At 43.9% G+C, this 18,530-nt stretch overlaps 3 protein-coding genes across 3 annotated transcripts in view; all 3 read right to left on the bottom strand. All coding sequences in view use genetic code 11, as the record gives it.

Annotated features, from left to right (window-relative positions):
* Positions 1–279, bottom strand: part of EGR_07318 (hypothetical protein) — a gene marked incomplete at both ends in the record, with an annotated part of 4,307 nt that extends 4,028 nt beyond the window's left edge. The window contains one exon of the mRNA XM_024496567.1: positions 92–279. Coding sequence (XP_024349043.1) covers positions 92–279 — 188 coding nt within the window. The remainder of the gene's footprint in view (positions 1–91) is intronic.
* An 820-nt stretch (positions 280–1,099) lies between these two features.
* Positions 1,100–11,408, bottom strand: EGR_07317 (Bifunctional aminoacyl-tRNA synthetase; the record flags this gene model as incomplete). Its single annotated transcript, XM_024496566.1, has 20 exons — positions 1,100–1,277; positions 1,593–1,813; positions 2,099–2,643; positions 3,910–4,043; positions 4,132–4,319; positions 4,728–4,989; positions 5,071–5,354; positions 6,471–6,624; positions 6,697–6,809; positions 6,885–7,061; positions 7,153–7,362; positions 8,280–8,596; positions 8,911–9,035; positions 10,024–10,195; positions 10,263–10,530; positions 10,581–10,951; positions 11,022–11,184; positions 11,219–11,258; positions 11,299–11,362; positions 11,399–11,408. The coding sequence occupies 20 exons, from the start codon at positions 11,406–11,408 to the stop codon at positions 1,100–1,102; spliced, it is 3,996 nt and encodes a 1,331-aa protein (XP_024349042.1).
* A 2,828-nt stretch (positions 11,409–14,236) lies between these two features.
* EGR_07316 (ATP-binding cassette sub-family A member 7) lies at positions 14,237–17,305 on the bottom strand (the record flags this gene model as incomplete). Its single annotated transcript, XM_024496565.1, has 2 exons — positions 14,237–15,265; positions 17,138–17,305. 2 exons carry the CDS (start codon positions 17,303–17,305, stop codon positions 14,237–14,239), a joined length of 1,197 nt encoding a protein of 398 aa, XP_024349041.1.
* Positions 17,306–18,530: the final 1,225 nt, after the last annotated feature.

Genomic DNA, 18,530 nt, shown 5'->3' with positions numbered 1-18,530 from the left:
CCTTTCCATTTTTGCTAGTCGAACCGCGGGAAATATGGGAGAAATTACACTAAGACCATTCTGCACACGCAACAGCAAGTAATGCACGCACCCGGCAATACTAAGGTCAAGTAATGACCAATCATCACAGTTCTCTGCTTTCAAAGGACTTGCGTTGCTAATTTGAATAAGCATTAGATTTATAACCAATTTAAACCAAAATTTTTTAAAAGTTCGTGTGTTTGCATTTTGGTTTTGTGTAAAAATAAGTTTATTAAAATTAAGTTTTTTATTTCGCATAAACAAGTTAGCCGAATTTCGGAATTCGAATACAGCGAATATTGCAAAGATCTAGGGGTTATCTTGTATCAGCAGTTATAACAAAAACAGCTTCTGATCAGGCAGACTTCTGTTTAATCACTCTTTTGGTAAAGTCGTCACTGTAATATCTGCAACCATTCCACTGAATCCAGAACTACATCCTGTGAACATTCATGACGTTAACTATTTGCTTCCTGGTCTTTCAATGGACTCAAAACATTTTAATTGTTGCTTTTAATGCAGAAGAAAACAGTGACTTGAGTTGATTAAGTTTTATCTCTAGTTATGTCACGTCCTTTGCGGTCTACATATGTAGAGAATAAGAGAACCAAGAGTTAGAGTTCAATCTATTTTAAGTATTCCCCACGCTATGCGAGTGAATGCTAAATATGCGGATGGTCACCAGTGTGAAATCCTTCCTACTAACCTTGGTTTTCTAGCCTGGGTACACTTTGGATCAGCGTATACAGTAGTATCACTGCCAGAAATACGATCAAACCAACTGATTCGCGCAGGCAATTTGTCACCTGAAGGAGATTTTACACCGCAGGCTTATACCCGAATACCTCTCCCGAGTTTTTGCTTAGTAGACCGCAGCCGGATGATGCTCCGCTCAACCACAGAACCCACGAGTTTCATAACACGTGGACCTTTGCACCGACTAACATCCCCAGTGAGCAACCGCCTAAGCATCCCTAGGAGGAAATGAAGTTCGCTCCAAGACTCATCAGATATATTATCAACAACTGGTCTAGACAATAAATGATGTTGAATTTGACACCACCAACCACTCAGTCACCTAGTAGCTGCGTCCAAAGAGGGTGTGGAAGACAGCCGGTTTCGTGCAGAGTGGGTGCCGGAGGCACGGCGAGCCATCGGTCACCGGTCCCGTCTCTAAACCGCCTAACTCTCCCGCAAAGGGAATGCACAGGGACTTGGCACCCATTGAGGGCGCTCCAGGGATCACAACCACGTTCCTACAGTGAAAGTTAAGAAACCGATTAAATGATGAATACATTTACAATTGATATGAGAAATCAGGTTCTAGCAACCGTCCCATGTACGTAACATCGGACCAAGCAACTTCGAAATCCTTACTCATATTTTCGGCAAGACTTAAATTTCATCTGGAATACCGTTTTTTTAAAGTAAATAGCGTCATATTGCTGAATGGACTACCGACTCAATGTAGCGTAGAGACATTGTTGTATCTCTAGCCGGTTATAAAACCCGACCCACCATGGAAGCCGAGTAAGGGATGGGAAACACCGGATAGAAGTGACAAAACTCACTCTGAAGACTCGGCGCGAACCGCATCTTCACAAAGCGCGTCGCCACAAAAGGGTGCCACGACGATACACTTCTTGTCCAGTGCGCTAGCCAATTCTTCCATGTTCTTTGCAGGTAGGATATGCGAGTTCTGGATGCTAGTAGCCCGAGATAGCATAAGATCGTGGATGTCATCCAGCATGCGCTTCACAGTAGCAGTCAGCCGGCTCAGCGGAATAGTGGTCTATGCAAAGGAGGGGAAAACAGACACGCGTGCTTTTAGGGATAAAAATAAAAGCTGGAATGGAGGACAAAATTCAACATTGTGTTTAATTTCCAAGCGTTGACGTCTTGCTGTTAATTTCCATCGATTCGAAAAGTGCTGTGGCTGTTAATGCCAAAAATCAAACACCAAGATTGCCTCTTTTCAGGCTTTCACGAAACTCAACTTATGACTCCTGTACCATTAGTCTCCAGATGGACAGGTAAAGCGCTATAGATGATGATGAGGAGGACAAATCGGATTTACCTTTTCTCCAGTGTATCGCACCACCGCAGTGACCTCGCCCTTCGCCAGATCCTTAAATCCTACCTCCAAGCGCAGAGGTACCCCCTTCAGCTCCCAGTGATTAAACTTCCATCCCGGAGAGACATGGTCCCTGTCATCCAGATGCACCCTCAAGCCTGCCTCCTCACCTAGAACTGCCGTGATGGTCTTCACTTGCTCTAGCAGCTCTGAACGCTCTAACTCCGTGGTCTTTGCCGTCACGCCACAAGGTACTACCACCACTTGGTATCTGGCAACGCGTGGTGGGAGGACGAGACCCTGGTTGTCTGAGTGCACCATGATCATTACACCGATGGTACGCGTAGTAATGCCCCAGGAGTTCTGGTAGACATAGCACGGCTGATTGGTCTCGGGATCCTCGAACATCACTTCGAAAATCTTGCTGAAGTTCTGCCCCAAGTGATGTGAGGTGGCACCTTGAATGGCACGACCGGAGGCCTCAATGAAGACTTCCACGGTGGTGGTGTATTCACCGCCAGGAAACTTCTCTCGCTCCGTCTTTCGACCTTGATGGAAAGAGAGGGAGTGCGGAGGATGCAAAAGTGGGTGAGGTGGTGTCTAGATCACAGTAACTCAAAAAAGGCTATGAAACTGTCATCGAGAAAAAATTATCAAGTACTAGAACACCACAGTGGATTCCTCATCCTAGTTGAAGTGATAGTTCCACATCTATTGCTCCTATGTAGTAGAATGCGTTGATGATAGACCTAACAACGCGGTCGGCATATTAGTCCCACGGCGTTCTATCCACGTCTATAGGCCCCCCCGCTCCCAGCCCTCCTCCAATGTTATTAATAGATTTTATTGCAGATAGGTTTGCTACGAAAGACTTTATTTTCAGCTCTTAATAAACCAATTCGTAGTTGCAGAATCTGTGACATAATTGGCTTTACTTATGCCCATTTCTGTGGCCCAAGTCCTTCACCTGCTGAATCACCAGCTTCTGCCCTCACTTTGTCAGATCAGGAGGCGCTGGCGTTTATTTGATGTCATCAGTCGGGCCGGTCTTGTAAATCGGTGGTGGACATTGTCAACAAAACTTCAGTTATATGCTATCACAATAATAGGCCTTAGCTAAATGCAAGCTGCCATGGCGAAAAACATGTCAACCCGAACTACTGGTTTCAGAATAGGCCTTTCGTATGACCGAGATCAAAATTTAAAATCAGTTTTTTTAGCGGCCAGGTAGATTCTCATCCTCTGTCATAGCGTTGACCCCAAAAAGGATAACTTGGTCAGAAGTATTCCAAAAAGACAGTTGCTACTGCATAAAACACGCGTAATAATAATGTGTCCACAAACCAACCGTCTCTCGACCGTGAATACAGGAAAAGTTTTTTTTTTTGCTTAAAAAACGCGAGGAAAGGTGGCAACAGCTCCAGCTTCTATGTTGTAAGCATTTATTTGTGCTTGTAAGCCACCTATCTATCATTTCATCTAACCTTCCAAGTTAGAATCACATTTGCTGTGATCCACCGAGGAGGTCTTACGAATTTGTGTCAGCCGACGTCAGTACCGGTATCAATAGTCATCACATAAGTATTCAATTTCAAATGTTTATCCACTCACTAAGAACAATCAAATGACTAATTTAAAACGTTTAAGTAAAAGTGGAGTAAATACCACAGTGAACCTTATCACCAATGCAAAATCACTGGCTGCAGTTATTACCGAGCTGACGAGGCACTGACTTGACTTGGTCATGAATGTAAGGTCAGGAGCTGAGTCGACTCAAAAGCTTCCATAATATACGTTACTTCGAACACACTCACCTCTAATACAGGGGATGGCCAAGAGATCGTTGTAGATGCTTCGATAGAGGTTCAATATGGTCAACACCTCCGCTTCAGCCTCCTCCTTTGAGGCGAAAGCTGTGTGACCCTCTTGCCAGAGGAACTCACGAGTTCTATAAAGAGAGAAAGAAACGCAAAGCAGTTAATCACAATTTCTCTTCAAACCACCACTATATTTTAGAAAATGGAAGGAGTACTGACCTCAGGAATGGAGTTGGATGCTTAAACTCCCAGCGAACGATGTTGCTCCATTGATTAAGCTTGAGAGGAAGATCACGATGCGATTTAATCCACTTTGCAAAGGCTGGATACATGATTGTCTCGCTCGTTGGTCGTAGTGCGATCGGCTCTGCCAGGTCCGATGAGCCCGAACGTGTCACCCATGCAACCTGTTAGGAGGGGGTGCATGATAATGCAAGTCTACAGATACTGTAGGACTAGTAATGGCAGTCAGTTGGATAATTAACTAGCTGGAAGGCAATTGTTTGCTTAAATTCGCCCTAGTTATTTCCTGCATTTCAATGGCCTATTAAGCGTCCCAGTTGAAGTTTGGGCCTATTTCAGATGGAATAAGCACACATTTTAGTCCTATCTAGGGGCACAGCTAGCTAGTGTGGAGTTTCTGGATCCAATAAGGCACGCACCATGACTCAAGCAATTTGGCACCACCATGAGTTTGGAATGTATGCATTCACACTGGTTGCATTATCAGAGCTTTGATTCTAGCAATGTGGGGAACTCTAAATCAAAGTGTTTCACAAGGTAGGAAAAGAAGAAAGCCGATTGATTAAACGCACTTCAGGAGCAAAATCCGCAATATGTTCCTTCTCCTGCTCAAGCGCTCCCTTCGACACAAACATGGGAAAGTAGGCATTGTCCACTCCCAGAGCCGCGATCGCCTTGTCGAAGAAAGCCTGAATCTGGCTCCAAATAAAGTAACTCCATGGTCGGAGGATGTAACAGCCTGAGATATCGTAGTATTCCAGCAATTCGGCCTTTCTGATAACTTGCGTGTACCATTCGGCTGTGTCGTCTCCCTTCTTGACTTCCATGCCTAAACTGTGAATAAAAAGGGAGTTGGTTGAATCCTGACACTTCTTTGGATGCTTGAAGACTAGAATATTTAAAAAATGGCAGTACCGCGTCTGTTTCTTCCCCCCAGCCGAATTTTCCGTCTTTTTTACAAGTTGTGATTTTTCCTTGGGTCCTGTGCTGACCAGTTTCATGGGTGCTTCTACACAGGGTGGTTTTGGTACTACAGCAGTAGTTGCAGGAGCGGCTGCGAGTGGAGCTTCCGTGGATTGCATCCTTTGTTCTTGCTTTGCCTTCTCCCGACCAGCCTTCCGCGCAGCCTTCTTCTCCTCCTTCAATCGCTCCTTTTCTGCTCGTTTAGCAGCCTCTTCGGGAGTCAAATTAGCAGACTCCTAGGAGAGGATGGAAGAAAAGAGTTAGGATTTTGCAGCAGAACAGACACGTGGGATCGCCGAGTCGCCCATGATTCTACCTATACGCTGGCAATATGATCCTATGCTATTATTTCTCAGCCCTCCTGTGCGTTGAGGATGCTTTACTACGTGTGCAAACAACTCGAAGGCCACATTAGTGACAGCGTTTGCCAACCAACTCCAAAGGAGCAGTGCCAATTTCGTCAGCTGGATATCAGGTTCAAAGGTCACAGAGAGGATGACCGGGCCTGACAAGACACAACTACGCATTGTCCATGAGGCAAAAAATTCTACTATGCTGACTGGGTTCCGCATCCAAATATCGGGGAAGGAGAGAGAATGGCTGCCATAGATTCCTGAAATCAGGGAGCTTTGAGATCCAACCCAAATCTTCAGCATTAGAGGTAGACCAGATTTGGACGTTAGACTTTAATGAGCTCCTTACGATACTGAATAAGTAAAGTCCCATGTTTCAAGAAGCAAATAACCCAAATAAGCGGTTGGACAACACTGAAAGTGAACTAATCCAGAATTTGGGTTTTCAGTACAGCTTGTTATAAAGCGCGGGCGATTGCGCATGCGTCACTACGAATGGACATGCGTCCTCTCGTGCCCTCTACTAGTTATCCGCTGCTTTGACCCTTTATTGTCTGCCTTAAGAACAGGGCAAAAATTCACTCCAAAACGGAGATGGGAGATGTGGAAGCTTAACACACTTAACTTTAGTGATGAATTGCACAAAGATGCCGCATAACGCTCACGAGAATTAGTCTTGGCAATAACGAAGAATTGTGCCGATATTGCCATTACTGACTCAAAGTTAACAGGTCAAGAATAGCTTTAAATCTAAATCGGCAGAGCAAGCCGCAAAATCCACAAAACACGTGGGTGCTACATGGACTAAAATTTCTTGGTCTCTACCCTTTTTATGTACCTTATAAAAAAACACCTTAGTGTGAGAAGTGACAACGGAACTCAGTTACTAGTCGGCAGGGCCTTCTGTTCATTTAATAGAAGTTTATTTTCGAAGTTACATGCCCCATCTTAGATCCAGAGATAACTCATACGGTACAATTTTATCACAAACGAGCTTACCTTTTGAGCAGACGTGTCTCCCTTTTTCTGCTGTTGTTGTTTGCTGTCACCAGCTTCACCAACCTTAAACTTTGACCCCGTGGTTGGACGCTCCTTTGTTGCGCCATCAGGGATATAAATAAGAACACATGGTGCCTCTCTCCACGTGGATGGACTACAGGAATGGGAAAAATCAAAATCACTTGTTTACGAGATGAAGAATGCCTGGGCTGAAAAAAGCACTCACTGCGAAGGCCTGTAGGGCTGATCACAGATGTAGAATCCTTTGCGTTGCAACTGGATGATATCGCCTTTTTTCAGATTACGAATTTGTGAATCACCGAAGCAGGCCTCCGAAGACTACAACGAACAATAGAAGTCGGCATTAGACAGGCCAATTTGCAGCCAATGTGAGCCTTTATAGTAAGCACCTACCACAGAGTTATGGTTAATGAAATTTTTAAAATCTTCATCCTTTCCGATCAGGGGTTTAGAAATGAGATTACCATAGGTGAGGCAGGAGAGGGGAGTCAGAAGAGCAAGTTCATTACCCACGTTCTGGAGAGTACCTGGATCCGCCAACCACGTAACCTTCTGAGTTTTCTTGTAGTCCTGTGGGGATAAAAGTTGAGGAAGTTATTCAGGTTCAGATATCTCGACTCAATCATAATTGTTATTAGTAAGTGGAGAGGGACAATCTCACCGTGTCTTCCAGATTGAGTTCTGCATCTATGGTGTATATCCTTCCAGCTGTGTTGAGGAAGATTTTGACAATACGGAGATTGCCCCAGTTCACGAAGGTCACGTTATCCCCCTCAGTAAAGCATTCTGCGTCGGCGTATTCAACAAAAACGATGGGAGCCAGAACAATGGTTTTTTCACCCACTGAAGGATTCTTGGGATGCAGAGGAGTCTAGCGGAAAAAAATTGAGTGAATCAAGCCAGAGGTCTTGTCGACGAGGTGCCTTGTAATGAATGTACACCGTCAGCATCACATATACAAGACACCCCAGTTTTCTCATCTAAGCCTGGCGTCACAAAAGTTTTGCATTCTATCAGTTTATGGTAACGGGTTAAATCAAATTGTTACAAACAGATTGGTTGAGTTCAACGACATTATTGGTCTGTGAATAATCACATTTTTTTAGTCCTGTAGAAGTAGTGGAGCTAATCAGATGGAACCCAACTTTTGCAACAGCTTCTGAACTAGCTACATTAATTGCGTCTAGAGTCAGGCACCTCAAAATCGAATCACACACCTTAACATTGACTTTAAGGAGGAAAAATAAAAATCGTGACCACTCTGCTGGTTGTGCAACGTTTTTGCACTCTTATTTGAAAAGTGCCAAGCTATTTACTCCGCTTATTTCAAGAATGTCACAAGATTTGCAGATATGCACCACTCATTTGAAAAAGTAGTTTCCTGCTTCTTATTTTTTTGTTGGAGGATAAACAAAACCATTTGATTCCATCATTCCACTTAAAAACTTGGTGTAGCCATTCATCAGGAAGTACTGAGAGTAGCGATAAAAACAAGGTTTGAGCTATGCAACTTTTCCAGGCGCTTGCGATTCTAACTTCATCGTAATGGCATGAATATCTTTTTGAGGGGTCATAACCAATTTACCTTACGACTTTTTAGGGATAAATCAGGCACTATCTGAGTCCTTATAGAGCAAACGCACATAGTGGTCTAGGAATTAATAGCACATAAAGGAATGGAATATGCGTATGCTAGGTTAGCAGGATGGTTAAGTCGCAAGGAGGATAAGAATTTCAAACAGTGGTTACCTGCTTAGTCACATCTGTCCTCTGTCCTTTTACACGTACTGGAACCACCCCACCTTTGCTGAGGCTCAGAGCCGTGTAGCGGGGTGCCACAGGGTCAATGACCTTCTTGTTAAAAGCCCATATCTTATCCCATTCCATGGTACCAGTTGACTTGCTCGAGCCCTGGGCCAGAATGAACTGGCGAAGACCCTCAGGTGTGAGTCCATGACGAAGGATTCCACGAACAGTAGGCATACGTGGATCGTCCCAGCCGCTCACTAGACCCTGTTCCACGAACCAGGTCAGCTTTCGCTTTGAAAGGATGGTGGATTGTAAAGCCAAGCGAGAGAAATCAATCACGATCGGCTTGCGAATCTCTAGGAATGAAAACGTGAGTTTTCGCTTATCCATTCAATTACATTTTCATCTGTCGTCAAAGCAATTAGACTGAATGCTCCAACCTGGTTATCCACAATCAACCCATCCATCAATAACCAATCCATTCGTAGGCCTATTCAAGCTACAACGAGTCGTCAATCCACTTTCCACTCAGACGGCAATCTTCGCACCATCTGTGCCTTAATCCCTCAACTTTTGGTTCATCTATAGACACCCATCCATCTACCAAATCGCAACATATGATCATTAAATAAATTGAGCAAGAAAAACGCAAACTTGAAAATGAACTCACTGAGAGCATCGCACATCCAGTAGTATTGACAGTTCCGGTCATTGTATTCGGAGGTACGGAGCGCATGAGTAACACCCTCCAAACTGTCCACTATTGGACAGGCAAAATCGTAGATGGGGAAGACCCTGAAAGCAACATGGGAGACAAAAACCATAAACCATTCTTCCAAAAATTCACGAAATACCCTATTCTTTTACCCCATCCCCAGAAAGATAAGGAATGTTAGGAATAATCGGAGTGCACAAGATAAAGCTTCCAAAAAACCACGTGAAACAAAACCCATTGTTCGTGAAAAAGAATACGGCAACAGTAGGCGTCGTCGACAATACTTAGATTTTAACTAAATAATACATTGAGATAGCATGGCTTAATGTAGATCATAGACCACCACTTCATTAAACAGCTTTTATGGTTTAAATCTTTCGTTGCTGCAAAAACCTCACCTCTTTTCCACTAGCATCTATGCCACAGAATTGCAGTCATCTGGAGATTCTGGGTCGAGAAAAAAAACAATGACACGCGAAACTCGGATGAATTGTGAAATAATTCTACCTTGATTTCCAATGAATAATTGCAGATCGAGACGAAAGCTACCAATCAGTTTCTTTACACGAAAAAGGCTTGCATGTCACAAATCTTCCTTATAAGTACGTCGGGCATTTTTGATCCTTTATGAACTTTAATTGTCCTTAATATACGTTTTTCTTCCTCTCATATCCACCTACAACAGTTACGATATTTAAGAGAAGATGGCTACAGGCAACATGGTTACTTAACAGACTGATCTACGATTTGAATCCGCAATCTCAATTCAGACCATTGGAAAAGTAAAAAGAAGGTTTTGTGTGATGTTCATCGCAAGAATTCCAAAAACCCAATTATATCACCAAATAATACAGGTGTGGAGAGGCATCCCAATTTAGTCTTCCAAAACATACAAGAATTACACCTCATTTTCAATATTAAATCAACACTTCATTGGTGTAGGCTGGGAAACGGCACCAAAATGCTAGCCAAATCAGCGAACCAAAGTGGGGAAAGGAGTAAACCAACCAGAAAATTCCCTCGTAGTACGAAGTCGGCACTGCACGTAACAGGCGAAATAAGACGTACTTGTACTTGGTGCCAGTGCGAATGTGCGGCTCCAGTTTGCATCGGTAGATGGTGGGATCTCGCATAGCTCCATTGTCCGATGACATATCGATTTTTGCACGGATACAGGTCTTGAGCCCATGCGCCGTCCCTTCTTGCATAGCTTTCCACATCGCCAAATTCTTCTCAACGGCTACAAAATATAAGCACATTACACGGTGGTCAGACATTGGGGAGAAATGAGGGAGAGCTCTACTTACAGTTATTGCGGCAGGCAGACTCCTGTCTAGCTTCGCGCTGACTCCTCATAGTCTCCAAATCAGTGTCGTCAGCATAGGCCTTGCCATCACTGATCAGCTGAGTACAGAGCTCAATCATGCGATCAAAGTAGTTGGAAGTGTAGCTAAGAGTATCCCATTTAACTCCCAAACGAGGCAAGTCAGTTAAAATTGCTTCCTCAAAAACTGCATTTTCCTTCTCTGGGTTCGTGTCATCAAAGCGAAGAATTAACTTCCCTTTAAAGGTCTCCTGCAATCAGACAGATTCAATTAGAAAATGTAACAATAAGGTCTACCAACCTTGTAATGATAGTTCAGAAGGGCAGCCTTAGCATGGCCGATGTGCATAAAGCCACTTGCCTCCGGTGGAAATCTGACAACTACCTCACCCATTTTGGCATCGGGAAGGTCTTCAAATTTCCCGCCCTCTTCGAACTTCATATCTTTCGCAGCACGACCACTCTTAGGTTGAGTATTGTTGGAAGCGGTACATTTTTGGGGGGTCAAGGGTTGAAGGGGAATCGGGTTCTTGACTAGAGCTTCACCGAGGTGAGTCAGACCCGGGTGTGATCTTAAAAAGTGGCAAAAACGCCTCAAATTCACAAAATTGCCCAAGTTTAAAGGACCACCTTTGATTTTAGAAGTGCAGATTTCGTTCCAATTTTTCGTACCTAAAAACAAAGCCAGTTTCATAAAAATGAGTTATAATAGCATGGATCAGCTTAAATTCCAAACGCTCACATTCCAAGCGGGCCCAGACTGCTATATCAGCGTACGATAATGTGTCTGAGACCAAAAATGACCGGTGAGCAAGAAAATTATCAAGTTCATGTATTGCTTCGGTAAATGTGGAGAGGTTCGACAGCTGCACTCGCGCGAAGCGAATCCAGTTCGCCACATCAACCTACAAGTAGTGCTAGCACATTGGTGGGAATTACCAACTGTTTATTGCCATGACAGGGCTGTATTCCGACTTGACTATGGGAAATAAGCGATTAGGTGATTGACGACAACATACTTAAGGCCGGTAGCAGTAGCACACCCACAAGTATTGATGAGGAAGTCCTGCAGATCTGACTTAACTACAAAGCGTGGTCAAAAGGCCTTGAATGACCTACGAGAATCCATCCCGTCCGACCAACAGCACGCGCAGAAGACCTTAGGGGATCGAATGTAGCGCCCACAACACTGATTCACTCAAATTAGGCAAGAATAAATGAATAGCATATTATTGCTCTACAGAACTATAATTACTGTGTGACTAAATCACACTTAACATTTATGATCTAAGACTTTAGGACGTGCATTTTTTAAAAGAAAACGGCTGCAAAAACCTACTAACAATTCAAGTATGAGGCACAAATTTTCACACTTTATTGAAAGATGCTCATGTATAAATAGTAAATAAAACTGAAGCATCTACGAGTTAATACCATTTTTAAAAGAAAAATGGCTAGCTTCAGTTGCATTTTTCCAAATTTTACAATGCATTGGCGAATGAATTGCTCGTATTGTTCAATTTTTCATTTACAGCTCTTATGCTAATAGCAACCATGGATCTAATTGAACTACAAAGAACTGCTATTTTTCACCGAAAGTAGCCAAGTTTTCCCCATAGCTCTGGTTCGACTCCTGAATGTTGTCGGTATTTCTTATTCAAACAAAACAGTGATTAGGAAATAAGATATGTGGTTCAGCCGATCTGCATTTACCATATTTTCAGTTTTATTGAACTTCGACAAATAACTTGCTTTGGTGTGGCTCGTATCAACGCATCGCATGAAACAGCATATAAGCTGCAGTAATTATATTCCTTTTCTCTTTCCCAAAAGTACATTACTCACAGCAAAAGTGTGGGTCAACAAAATTGCTTTCCATGTGTGGTTTTTGGCTTGCATAGGTGACTGAGCTAATTTCGCACAATGCTTGCCTATGTTCCCACAGATGTGATTCATTTTTATGGAGTCAGTTGTTATATTTGAAAAAAAAATACAAATGCCGTCATGGTGTCAAGTAGAAATTAAGAGTTGGCTCTCTCATGGTAATCCGTAAGAATGTTAACGGCTATTAATTATCAGTTTTTTACTCAGTACTGCTTTTGATGCATTTCAATGACGTTTGCGAAGCGGAATTCACACAAAGGTGCCGATACTGTGGTACTAGGCCCGGTGTCTTACGTCTGTGGCCCTTTTTGCTTCGACGAATCAATACCATGTAGCTTTTGATGAAGAACACATAAGGATCGCACCAAATTTCAACATACGCTATTGAGTACACTGTCATGCACCGCACCTACTTCACGAAATGCCAACTATTACATCATCAAGCGTGATTTTGCATTGTTATAATTTTTAAGCATGCTATAACTGATTACATGAATGCAATGGTGCCCCTAAAAAGTGTCCTCGATCCGATGAATGAAGCATATTCAAATACAGATCGGTTGACAGAGCAAATCACTTGATGCTCCGTGCATGTGATTCTGGAATGGATAACTATCAGATTAAATCTATCCAACCAGTTTATAGTGACCCTATGCTGCTAGAATACATGTTGAGTTGCAGTGGCAGCTCCAAAATAGGGTATACACCTCCCACACCGCTTTTTTTAAGCAGACAATGGCCTCCGAAAAGTTGCGTGCGGGATGCTTTTAAATAGCACCTCGCTTGCGCAAGTCAGTAAAGCTTCCACACATTCAGGAAAACTCTAAAAAGCGACTAAAGAGCTAAGCATGTGAGTACATTTCTCTCGTACCGTTTATTGCTTCTGGTAGTTGGTAGAACGGTAGACTTTTTAAGGAATAATCTTTTAACAAATTAAAAGTTGCTTAAAATTCTGCCTTACTAGGAAGAGTTAACGTGTTTGAGTGGATGATGTGGCCATCACCTACAGTCTGTCAATATGTCGCCAAGTTAAGAAGCTTCATTCCGGTGTTTAATCCTGGATCTGAGCCAACTTTATGGCGCTTTTATCACCTCTGCGGATAATAAATAAGGTATCCCATCTAAAGATGGGTTGGGTGTCTGCTTAAACAAATGCCATGAAGAAGTACGCAAAGGAACGGTTTATTCAAATACCTGTTGAAAGAACAACTTTTCCTTACTCTTACTCCTTTAAACATGTTCATTTTTTGCCTCTAGCAGTTAAAAAAGAAATGTCAAGCGCACCCACGATGTCGAATACTACAAGACAGCTTTCCATTTCAGCCATAATGATGCATCTCGTTGAGGTCTACGGATCTACTTGCCACGTCTTCCTTGTGAAGTGCCATTCGAAGGCGCATTTACGTAGCTTCAGGCCCCGTGGGGGGTCCATTCCGTGCTCCATTCCCACATGTGTGGAAAAGGAGGTAGTTGGTTTTAAACGCCTCTCAATTGAAAGTCTTTAAGAATTCGGCCATCCACAATTGTTGCTTTTTCTTACCACGGTTTGGCATGGTAACCATGCAAACAAACTGGGTGTGCCTGCCATTGGCATCCTTGTAGTGGCCCAGTTTAAAATCAGCTTTATTATAAACGCACAGGAGGGCAGTTAGCATAGATAACAAGGCACCACCATCACAACATCAGGGCGGTAGCCGAAACGCGGCGGCTGGAGACCTCGAAGACTTAACAACACAAATATGGCGGTATAGAGATTGTGAGCACATCAGTGGGTCCAGGGTGGGTTTTTATAGCCTTTAGAAAAGGCGCTCCCGGTTATCATTTTATACACCCATGAATTCGCGTTAAACGATGCAAATCAACATTCTCGGCATTGAATCGCCTTGAAGGCAGTGAATCGTTTATTGAAAATAGTATATCGGTGTCAATAAGTACGTAATTCAAAAATATGATCAAAGCATTCGTTGTAAAAAACAGATAAGGGGAGAGATTAGGAAAAGTAAGAAGTCAACGGGTACGTGTTCGTGTTGATGTAATGAAAGACATTACCAGCCTTACTTCTAATGTTCAGTCCTAAAACGCCTCCATTCGATCGGGTCCCACACTCGACAAATCTTCATCATAGTCCCCGTCCCCTCTCTCATTCTCATAGGAGCGGACAAAGTTGACAAAAACGGAGTCCAATGAGACCTGTCGAACTGCGAAAGTGGTGATCTTACCGGCAGAGCGCAGAGCTAGGAGTTTCTTGAATATCTTAGATAGACACACCTCGCCATGTGCTTCGAAGTTACACTTCTTACCGACCGCATCGGTTAGCGTAATAGCATCGGAAGAAGGGAAAAATTTCTGCGGATTCGGTTCATCAACTCCGAGATCAACTTCTAGAATGTATCCTTCACCGAAGCGTTGTTTTAGATGGGCTACTGTGCCAAAACACTGGAACTGACCGTCCATCATGATGGCTAGACGATTGCATAAAGCTTCGCATTCTTCCATGCTGTGTGTAGTCAGTACCACAGAGCACCCCTCTTTTTGAAGCGACTTTATCACCTTCCATAGACACCGCTTCGCACCTGGATCCATTCCAGATGTCGGCTCGTCCAGAAGAAGGACGTGAGGGTTACCAACTGTGGCCACAGCGGTAGACAATTTGCGTAGATTTCCACCAGAATATGTGTGTACCGGTTTGTAGGCATGGGGACGCAGAGACATTCGATCAATCAGTCGATCAGCCAAAGTGGGGATCACCCTCTCTGGATAGCCATGGATACGCGCAAAGAGCTGCAATGTCTCAAAGCCCGTTAGATGTGGGAGGAGGGCATCAAACTGTGGACAGTAGCCAATCAGATTGTATGAACTCAGTCCCGACTTCTCCGTTATGTTGCAATCACCAATCAGAATCGTCCCGCTAGTTGGATGGATAGTTGTAGTGAGCATGTTGAATGTGGTGGTTTTTCCAGCTCCATTCACACCCAACAATCCGAAGCATTCACCTGGGCGCACGCCAAAGGTTAACTCGTTGACAGCTGGTTTCACCTTCTTGGGATAGCACTTGGTTAGATTGATGGCTCGGACCACATCTTGCATTTCATTCATCGGATCCTAGAGAAAAACAACACCAGCATTTTAATATCGCCTTGGAGAAGCAGTTCGGTTTCGACATAACCCCTTTACCACAGAAGGGCGGATACACTTAAAAAAGAGCCGGCCGAATTTTTACAGATGTTTAGTCTACATTACACTTTTTTGCGACGCCTAAACTCCAGTGCGCTTTTTTTCTCTCCAAAGCAGCATCAACTGCGCAATTGAAATGAGCATGATAATGTTCATTTACCCTAGTTTTTTAAGGGAAATCTGACGCACTTCGGTGTGTTATGGGGGTCAAAAACCAAAAATTGAGGTATTTGGATAGACGTAGCAGCAGTTAGCTTTCACCGCCACTTGACCGTTTCCGAGAGGAAGGGAATAAAAGAATTTTCCGGAGCCGAAAAAAATGGCTTTGTTACCAGTCAGATGCGCATCAGAAACCCCGCCATCTGGGTGGTGTCGATGTTGGAGTGAAAAAAAATGCCCGCAGATTTAAGACATCTTCAAATTGCACGACACCCATTCAAGTCAAGCCGGGACTCGACTGTTAACACCGGTGCACAGGTGTAGAAACGAGAACAGGAGGGTATGCTGGTAAATAAAGCCAACTTCTACCGTTCTAGAATTTCACCTTTTCTTCTGTAAACATAAAAGTATCCTTTTGACACAAACAACCTTTGGATTTGACATTTTACCAGCCAATACAAACAATGATGAATCACCATGATGGTGTAAGAGGGTATCACTTACAAAGGAGGACAATTTTTGTGCCGAAAATTATCTCAACAAGCGATAGCAAACAAAAGGGAAAGGCAGCTATGTGAAGGTCTGGTTATTCATGCCTGACCTCTTTCCTGGTCAACCCTATCGTGGCCTCTGGGTCACGGATAAACAGGATAAAGCGAACAAATCGTGCAGTCATATGCCGGGGCATAAAAACAAGCGTGATATTAGAAAGTTTATGGATGTCAAATGTCATTACTTTGTCTAGCACCACTCCGACCCTCCACACCGTCTCATTAATTAGGTAAGACACGATGTAAATAAATGGGCATTAATTATTTAAGTTAAAAAGATGACAGACACGATTGTTTGTGTCAGTTCAAGAGTTAAAAGAAAGAAGGAAAGGGAATTTTGTTGTGCAAGTGTGCGTCACCCTGTTAAAAAGGGAGGGTTCAATGAAGTCGGAAAAACCCGCGTTCAGATTGCTTGTCACACTTATAAAAAAAGGTATTTCGAAAATTTGTGATAGGGAATGTCTGCCTGTGCTAATACAATTACAGCATAATGGAGAACTGTCTCGAAAAGAGAAGTGCACAGATTTTAACACATACTCCCGACTTCGCCAAACCAACTGCAAAGTAAGACATTAAGTGGGGTATGCAAGTTAAAAAAAGGAAAGAGTGAATGTGGAACTTTGGTGACAGAGAGATGGTTGCACATAATCCACCTATTCATGCTAGTTTAGAATTTAAGCAAGAGTTCCTTCAAACAAAGCAAACAAAAAATCATCAGTTCAAAAATGCTGCTTTTAGACATGGATTAAGGCCATAATATTCAAGCGTATTAGTGTGAGGAGAAAAACACGATCCAGCTTCTCCACTGGATCTGGAATTCATTCGACTATTCAGGGGAAAATGGTGGACCTCGCTTTGTCCATTGCGACAGGTGCATGAAGTGACAAATTCCATTTGATGGAAGAGGAGAGACTCTCAGTGCCACATCAGAGAAAATGCGTCACGTCCTCAAAATGTCCCACTACGCCCCTACCGACCAGTCCATACACCAGCTTGAGCCATCGCTCCACCTTCCGCCACCCAGCTTTGCATCCTCCAACATCATGCATGCCTGTGCTCTTTACGTCGAATGTTTGCCATTCCACCTCACCTCTTTTGTGAGGACATGGGCGCATTCAGATTCACGTTCCTCTCTCTTTGTGCATGCTTTGTTGTTCCTACGTGCCCACACCAAGTTCACAACCTCAACTGACCAGGCGTGTGAAGCCAACAGTGCTTGGCTTTGCAGCCCCACCAGTGCGTAAAGAGCAAGGACCATCATTCTACTATCAAGTAGATCCACCATCGTGTGTCTTGACAACAAGGCAATTTGCCGTCTTCATCAAGTAGGCTCCGTCTGCCTCCTATCCCATGTCACAGGAGTAGGTAACCATGGCAGTATATTGGAAGCATAGAAGTCATTCTTCTCCACCACTGCGGTGGCTTACTGCAAGTCTCCGTGTGCATTCACCTCTACAACAACCTACCCCGCCCCCGGATAGAGGATTCAGGTGGAGTTACTGTGTCTCACCTGATGGCCACTCCAATCAAGGCGTCACCCAACCTGCGTTACAACCCGCGATTCTCTGTTGTGCACCATTTCGTCACATCTGTCTGATCGCCAACGCGAGTAATTGGTGTGGCAAGTGGAGGCACCGCCACCATTGTCGGTGTGGCTCAAATGCAGCCTAATGACATGACATGATGTTTACACAATCATGTTGCATTCCTTTTTCGGTGTTCTAGAGTACCCTCGGGTGCGGTCATGACCATGGACACGTCTACGATCACCACCACCATGTGTGCATTTCATCCCATGGTCATATCACAGTCCTCTCTCCAACACCCACCCACCCCCTCCGCCCCCTCTATCACTGCCATGGCGACAGGCAGTCTGAAGTTGGTTTGAAGTACTGCAAATTGGCGTGCCTACGTCAACGCGCATTGATCACGTCTTGAAGTGGCACCAACGACGAGTGTGCGTGCCTCGTTGGATTGAGTGGGGCTTATGCCATCCACGCATTCCTTCCATTGTCATTCTGCTCAAGCCTCACTCATCTGACATGCACAATGTCATTAAATGAAATGAAGTGGGTGAGGCTAAGGGACAATGAAATGCCGAGGCACTGGTACACAGGCTCGGCCCTCCTTCACCGTCTGTCCCGTGACAGAGATGTGTCGAGCGAATCGCCTTGTGCTCGGAATCCCACGGAATTGTAGATCCTTCCATGTGGTACACTTTCTTTGCTTCCCTGCTAGTTGGGTGAGAACGTGGCAGGCAATCCATCAAGAAAGTGATTATGGAGTCGTGTGGTGAAGGGGTGCATTACCTCTCTGTTTCACCATATTATGCAGCAAATGTCGAGGTGTGGGTGGAATGAGTGACAGTTGTTAGGTGTTTGGTTAGCTGGTTGATTGTGTCGGTTGAAGTAAGGTGCAGGGCAAGAACACTAAGTTAATGTGAACAATTCGTGCCTTCACAGCAAGTCGGTTCCTGTTTTCAG

The sequence above is a fragment of the Echinococcus granulosus genome (genome assembly GCF_000524195.1).
Source record: "Echinococcus granulosus chromosome Unknown EG_S00074, whole genome shotgun sequence".
Lineage (NCBI taxonomy): Eukaryota > Metazoa > Platyhelminthes > Cestoda > Cyclophyllidea > Taeniidae > Echinococcus > Echinococcus granulosus.
This window is presented reverse-complemented; position numbering and strand designations above follow the sequence as displayed.